At 47.1% G+C, this 7,689-nt stretch overlaps 1 protein-coding gene across 1 annotated transcript in view; it reads left to right on the forward strand.

Moving 5' to 3' along the window:
• Positions 1–7,076, forward strand: part of sh3bp5a (SH3-domain binding protein 5a (BTK-associated)) — a 7,509-nt gene extending 433 nt beyond the window's left edge. Inside the window, exons 2-9 of the mRNA XM_047019929.1 lie at positions 218–280; positions 1,700–1,828; positions 4,436–4,600; positions 4,794–4,924; positions 5,269–5,311; positions 5,439–5,655; positions 5,771–6,151; positions 6,321–7,076. Of these exons, the coding sequence (XP_046875885.1) occupies positions 218–280; positions 1,700–1,828; positions 4,436–4,600; positions 4,794–4,924; positions 5,269–5,311; positions 5,439–5,655; positions 5,771–6,151; positions 6,321–6,499 (1,308 nt within the window). The 3' untranslated portion in view covers positions 6,500–7,076. The remainder of the gene's footprint in view (positions 1–217; positions 281–1,699; positions 1,829–4,435; positions 4,601–4,793; positions 4,925–5,268; positions 5,312–5,438; positions 5,656–5,770; positions 6,152–6,320) is intronic.
• Positions 7,077–7,689: the final 613 nt, after the last annotated feature.

Genomic DNA, 7,689 nt, shown 5'->3' on the forward strand with positions numbered 1-7,689 from the left:
TTCAGATCTGCAGTGTATTTGTATTTGAGTTTGTGAATTACAGCAAGCCTCTGAAAAACGATGCCTTGACTTAATAAGTTCCAGATGTTCTTTAGGCTTGGCTCCTATCTTACTTTTCTGCTGTCCACTCCTTGACCTCTCTCTGTTTTCCTCTACTTTCTCATCGCTCTTCCTCCCCCTCTTTCTCCCTCCCCGCCCCTTCTTTTTATGTAAACAGGGAGAACTGGAGAAGCTGAACCAGTCTACAGATGACATCAACCGCTGGGAGAGTGAGTTGGAGGTACGCCTATAATCATAATCATAATCAGAATAAGCTTTATTTGCCAAGTAAGTTTGCACCAAAAATGAATTTCCTATGGCAGGAAGGTGCATATGGTAAACATAAGAGTTTTCAATATCAAATGTAGAAAATATCAAATGCAACAAATGTACATATCTGTGTGTGTATGCGCTTGTGTGTGCGTGTGGGAGGGGGGGGGGGGAGAAAGTGTGCGTATCAGAAAGTAGCCTATCAGAAGCCTCAGAGCACTTGCGCTTCAGAGCAATAGCCCTCAACATGCATACAAAAGTCAAGAACATGGAATTAACATGAAGTCAAGCAATAATCCCCTACACCTTTATCTCAATGCATCTATTCCACAATCTTCTGGCAAAGAAGCTTAACATTTGAGTGAGTGGTTCCCTCAAATCCAGACGTGGAGACCGCAGTTGAGATAGACAAAGAGGCGGTCGTACAGTAATACGACTCGGCTCTATTTCCTATGAAGAGGCCAAGGCGGTCAGGCTGCAGTCCATGGAAAACAGAACATTCCAGGCCTGGTCCTCTGTGTCTTCCCTTAGCTTGGCCTCTTCTGCTTCTCATTACAACTGTGCTCTCCTCCACACACGCCTCTCCAGGCAACAGGAGAGGCTTGAAACAACAGGCGCACAGAGATATGGTGTTTGTCAGAACATGGGTGGTTTGGGGACAGAGGAGGGTCACAGAGATAGACGTAAGGTGAGGATGTTTACTGTAAAGAAAGGTTCATGCTTTTCTAGTCCAGGGTGTGGGTGTTCCTGTTTGTTGTGTATATAATTGTGTGTATGTTTGTGTGTGTGTGTAGTGTTTTGGGACTAAGCAAATACAATTGTAGCAACTCAATTGATTTTGAACTCAAACAACATTCCCTTTTCCCTGTATGCCTGCTCTGTCAGACTTCCCTGCATCAATAGAAAACAAAGTGTCATGATGTCACAGGAAGCTCCAGTGAATTTCATCATAGTAACACTCATGTTCTAAACAATATTTTCCTATAAACTAGCCTGCATAAGGGGTTGTGTAGGTGAGGCATTAAAAAACCTGTCTGGTAAGGGCCCCATGTGTCTGTGCAGGAGCGTGTGTGTGTCTCGTTAAATAGATTAGCTTTACACAGAGTGAGCTGACAATTCTGTGGAGGAAAGCACAAAGCCTAATTTATAACACTTCTCAAAATCAGAGTTGAGATTGTCTGACTGTGAGACTGGGCTGGCTGCTGTGAAAACAAGTCTTATATAACACACACACACACACACACAGACACAAAGACACACAGTGTTACACAAATCAGAATTCTTGTAAGCTATCCAAGAACTTTGTGTTTTATGGCTGAGGTCTGCTGTCTCATAAGACAGTAATGATCAAATCCATCAAATCATTGTGTTGATCTCTCTGTGTGTGTAGGAAGTTCGTCAGCGGTTCCGTGCAGTGCTTGTTGAAGCCACTGTGAAGCTGGATGAGCAGGTGAAGAGGATTGGGCGTGCAGTGGACGAATCCAAACCATACTGGGAGGCCCGAAGAGTGGCCAGACAGGTACACACACACACTCACACACACAAGTGTGAAAGGGGTGAGAGACTTGACGCTGAGGAGCGGTGGAGAACTTGTCTATGCTTCGGGGGGAAGTAGTCACGTTGTGTCTATTTCTAACCCTGCCATACCTTCACTCACTAATCCAGCCTGATCACACACACAAGTACACACACATGATAAGTGGATGAGGGTATATCCTTGTCCTGCTGCTCTGACTCATGTATTTAAATAGGAGGTGCTAGTTAGACCAGGCATCCCCACATTGACTAACTCCCATAGGCTTACATTGACTAACTCCCAAAGACCTACTTTGACTAACTCCCTTAGACTTAAATTGACTAACTCCCATAGACTTACTTTAACCTGCCATAGATTCTTCATTTGTGCTGTGATAGAATGTCCCCTCAACACAACCCCTGACAGATGACATGGTTTTCCCAGCCAACCAATAGATCAGTAGGTCATATTCTGTCGCCCTATCCCTACCCTTAACCCTGCCACACCTATGTCCTTGTTGCAATCTGATTGGTCAGGGTGTCAAATCCTCTTTCGGGGGCTCGTCCTCATGTTGGCTCATGTAAAATAGCTGGCATTCAGGTCACTGTGTGCGTGTGTGTGTCTGTGTGTGTAAAGTGGTCTATGTGTGTGTGTGAAAGAGAGGGGTTGAGAAAGGGGACCAGCGGGTAAAGAGAATGTGAGTCATAAAGAGGCTACACAGCCCCTATCCCAAGGCCATGGTTAGAAACTGGCTGAATGTTTGGTCGGGGATCAAAAATGAACTGAATATTTCACACATGACCCCTTTATAGTCTGTAACCAAGAACTGTTCAGCCTTCCCTCTAAGCACAGACACACACACACAAAGAGAGAGAGAGACACACACACACACATGCACACGAACACACACCCACAGACAAAATAATGTCAACCCCCACCCAATGAAATACAATTGGGGAATCCCCAACTAATCACCGCTGTCACCCCCCCAAAGAACTCCTCTGACATTCCAGTGGGGGGGTTTCAGGAATGTGCACTTCTGTCTTCTTGTAGCCTCTTTGTCAGTATTATAACCCTTTGTCAGTATTATAACCCTTTGTCAGGTATGTCAACAGGCACAGAGGTTCTCTTTCTCCATCCCCACCCTCCCTTGTCAAGAGTCTCTCTGAGTGGGGCAGGGTTCGGAACCATTGGCCAACCATAGGGTGTCTGCGTGTGTGTGTCGGTGTGTCGGTGTGTGTGTGTAAATACTGGATACTAATCTTCATGGATCTTTATCTGGAACTCTATATGACTCTTCTCTGCTTGCACTTCTCTCTTTTTTTCTCCAGTTCTAGTCTGGTGACACACACACACACGCACTCCTACACTGAGTAAGAATTCCCTTTTCGGTGGGAGCGTATGAATGAGCCTGATATGTGTCACAAGTGAACTGCATTTTCGGGTGTTTGACAATAAAACCCCTCTTTGTCTGCTTAGCCTGGTTACAATGCAGCATGTAGGATGTCATCAAAATGATTATTATACAACAATGGATACACTGTAGCGTCTATGAGCGGAGCTCAAAGAGCTGTGTATGTGATGCCAATAACAAATCACTTAATCCACCTCCATCTCTGTGTGTGTGTGTGTGTGTGTGCGTGCGTGTGTGTGTGTGTGTGTGTGTGAACGAGTGTAAAAGCAGAGTAATACAGGATCTCACTTAACCTACTGAATCTTTGACCCACTTTTATTGTAGCGTCCAAAATGCACGCGTATCCTGGACACACACACACTCACCCAACAAGACAAGGGCAGGCTCTGTCGGTGTGACAACCTCTGTGTGATTGGACAGGTTTCCCATTCAAGGATGAACACCAGGAGTCACACTCCCGTACCTTAAAAAGCCGAGTCTTAATCCCTGTGTGTGTGTGTGTCTCTGTGTGGGGGTTTTTATCATAAAATCTGCATCATCTGCTCTGCTTGTCGTTAAGGCATGGGAAGTAGGTCAGAGGAGACAGGTTGGGGAGGAGAGTGTGTGCATTTGTGTGTGTCGGTGAGAGGAGGCTTCAGCTTATCTTACTTTGTCACACAGATTCCAATGAGCAAGAGCACCATGGATTTCAATCTCTCCATCCATTTCTCGCTGTCTTTTCACTCTGTCACCCTCCCCACTGCTTTTCTGGGGTCTCAGTTGCAGAAAAGTAGAACATAGACAGTAAATGTTCTATGTTCTCTGGAGAAGTTCGGTTCTCATGTTCTGCATTCTAAGGCTCACAGATCAGAGGATTGCTGAACTGAAAAGATGCTCAGCTACTAGGATAAATCTCCCAGTGTGTGTGTGTGTGTGTGTGCGTGTGTGTGTGTGTGTGTGTGTGTGTGTGTGTGTGTGTACATGGGAGGCTGTTAGTGCCTCCAGGTATTAATATTTCAAAGCACGTTGGCTTTGTTTGAAAGCAGCGCTAGATCCCTGCAAACACACACACACAAAATGTCTTTGTAAGATTCATAGCAGTCAACAATTGACTTGACCAAGTCTACCCACAACCCTCCTACTCAGATATTCTGGCCCAGGTGGATGGTTCCCACCTTCGCCTAGCATTATGACCAAACCATCTCCCCTTTCCCCAGGCTCAAGTGGAGGCTCAGAGGGCCACCCAGGAGTTCCAGCGGGCGGTGGAGATCTTGCGGGCCGCCAAGGAGACCATCGCCCTGGCAGAGGAGAGGCTCCTGGAGGAGGATAGCCGGCAGTTTGACTCCGCCTGGCAGGAGATGCTCAACCACGCCACCAAGAGGGTATGTCGGGAACTGCAGCGATGAGGACTATCAATTGCAAGCGAAGGGTTGGTGGGGATTTGTGTTGTGATGAGTGTTAGCAGTTGGACGTGTGTCAGTTGGAGAGGATGTATGTGGGTGATGTACATGTAGGCCTCAAGAAGTCACTCTTGTATGAAGACTTGTCTTTCTGGAACCTGATTGGCTGCTGCAGGTGATGGATGCGGAGCAGACGAGGACTCGCTGTGAAGCGGAACACAAGCAGACGGCAGCCAATTACAACACCTGTATCAGTCACATGAGACAACTGGAGAAGAAACTGAAACGCACTATCAACAAGTCGAGGTGTGTTTCTGTGTGTGTGTGTGTGTGTGTGTGTGTGTGTGTACAGGGCTTCCATGGTTCTTTTTCTTGCAGCTGGATGTGAGCCTGTATGTTTATACATTCATGATCTCGGATATATTCCAGATGTTGGGGAGGTTGGTAAGTTAGTGTGTCTGTGTGTGTGTGTGCTTCCTTTCGGGGCCTGATGGATTGTAACAGCACGTTGAGGAGTGTTATTTTTCCAGAGGGTTGCTATAGTAATTGGAATGGTGCCCTGCCAGAACCGTTGACTCAATTCCCCACCCTGGTCTCCTCCCTCCCTCCCTTCCTCTCTCCCTCTTTTTGCTCTCTTGCTCCTCATACAGGCCGTACTTTGAATTGAAGGCAAAATATTACCTGCAACTTGAGGTATTTACCAAGTTACCAACAGTGCAGTCCTATCTCTAAACTATCGCTGTGTATATGAGAATTTGTGTTTAGATTTGAATGCATGTCTTCCATATCTCTCTGTCTCGCTCTCTGTCTCTACTCTTAGCAACTGAAGCGCCTTGTGGACGAGCGACAGGCCAAGTTGGCAGCCGCTAAGGGCGAATACCGCACTGCACTGCGTAACCTAGAAACTATCTCAGAAGAGATCCATGCCCGGCGACGCTCCGTCTCCATGGGAGCCAGAGGGATGGGTGTTGGGGCGGAGGAAGGGGGGCTGAATGATGACATTGCCAACTTCAAGATGGAGTCAGACGGTCTATCCAGTAAGTCAGATGGTTGAATTGCATAACACCAAGAACATATCGCCTTTCAGTGTGTGTGTGTGTGTCCGTGTGATTGCATGTGTTTTTAATACGCCCACTTGTGTGTGCATTTCAGTGGCATCTGTGACCTTTGATGACGAAGCAAACCAGAGTGCTGGCTCGGAGGATGACGTTAACACACACTCCACCTCGTCCCCCCGAGACGTACCCCCCTCCTTGTCCTGCCACCCTCTGTCCTCCTCCTCACACCTGTCCACCTCTATGGACCTGGCCTGCCCGTACCCCTCCTCCTCTTACACCGCTCCCTGCCCCTCCCTCTCCACCTCCCCCACACCCCCCCTCCTCTCCTCCTCCTGTCCTAGTACTCTGGAGCTCCCCAGGGCCTGTGGTTCTGGTGACCCAGACTCGCTGTGTGGTTCTGGGCAGGCCTCTCCTCTCCTGGGCACTCGGAGCCAATGCAGCGGAGCCTCCTCCCCAGACTGCGATCAGGAGAGAGGTGCGTGCCAGTGTCCATGTGTGCGTGTGCAGAATAATGTGGTTTTAATTGTAATTGACCTATTCTCAGAAATAATACCTTTCCATTTAAACTTTTGTGTGCTTTTTAAAAGAAGGACATCCTCCGGCCCACTTTAACATGTCTTTTGGTGTGTGTGTGTGTTTTGTAGGCGACAGAGCAGAGGGAGCAGAGGATAAGTTAGAGTCTGGTCTCAGCAAACTCACTCTGACCCAACCCAGCATAGAGGACTCTGGGAACGACCCCGAAATTGACCCCTACACCGAGACGGTGACCCCAGAACTGACCACCTCCAGCCCTGCCCCCATTATCCTGCTCAACAGTGTCTAAAGGTCTACCCTCTCAAGTCTCACCCGAAGCGTTTGACACCGGACTTTCATACCTGAACTAAAGTCATCCTTGAGGAAAGGAAACAAGGAGAGGAGATAACCCTAAGAGTGACTCTATTTGTGTTTATTTCTCCTTTGACTCCTTCGACTCCTAAATCATAGACTTGTTTGACTCTTGCTACAATGCAGGGGGGAATATGAAGGATTATAGTGAGAGAACCAAGTTCTGGAACACCCTTCACAATGGGAGAGTTGACATGTTTGGATTCCATGAAAGATCTGACAGAATGAGCCAGCGAATGGGAGAAAGTTAACGATATTCGGTACGAACTCTGAACTCTGACTCCTAAACAGCCTTTGTTTTGTTCATGTGAGGAGGGGCATTCAGTCGCCAGCTTTGACTTTTGAGATTGTGTGTTTGTGTATGTGAGTGAAAACCTGTGTGCATGTTGTGATGAAGGACTCTCATGTTGTGGAGTTGTGTGTTTATACTCAGCATAAGTAACTTTATATTTGCATTTATTATAACACACACCCCTGTTGTAAGGAAAATAAACATGTTTGGTTGAAACCAGCTAACCTCTCTCCTACAAATCACAAAAATTCATACTGAAGACTTAAAGTCGCCAAGACCTCTTTGAATACAAGAAGATGCATTTAGGTGAATTTTCAGTTTAAATTAAATAGGCCATGTCTCAGAGGGAGGGGGGGTGTTTATGTGTATTTATAGCTAACATGGGAAGAATGTGGCGAGGCACCTAAGGCGCTGGGACACAGGCACACAGTGATCCCTTTCACTACCTCAGTGTGTGGATCCGTCAAGTGCAGAGGGTCTGACGCACCATGACATGCCCAAAATAGGTAAACACACACACCGACACACACTCTAACGTGGCACGCAAGGAAGAGCACAGTATAATGTAAGATGTCTTGTTCCCAGGTCGACCACTCAGCCACAGTGGGGTCACCGTATACACACTGTGGCAGCAAAATATGACCTGAAAAGAATTATTAACTGTCTTTCTCTCTGTCTTTCTCTCTCACACACATACACACACACACAGAGACTCACACAGTTAAACAGTTTAAGGGGGACAGCAGGGGAGCGGTTCACATTTGCTCTTTCTCAGCTGCTGGGGCTGTTTTTGTGTTCTTCTCCAGCACACTGGTGGCCGTGTTTCTTGGCTACTC

This window comes from Hypomesus transpacificus, chromosome 4 (assembly GCF_021917145.1).
Source record: "Hypomesus transpacificus isolate Combined female chromosome 4, fHypTra1, whole genome shotgun sequence".
NCBI classification, from domain to species: domain Eukaryota; kingdom Metazoa; phylum Chordata; class Actinopteri; order Osmeriformes; family Osmeridae; genus Hypomesus; species Hypomesus transpacificus.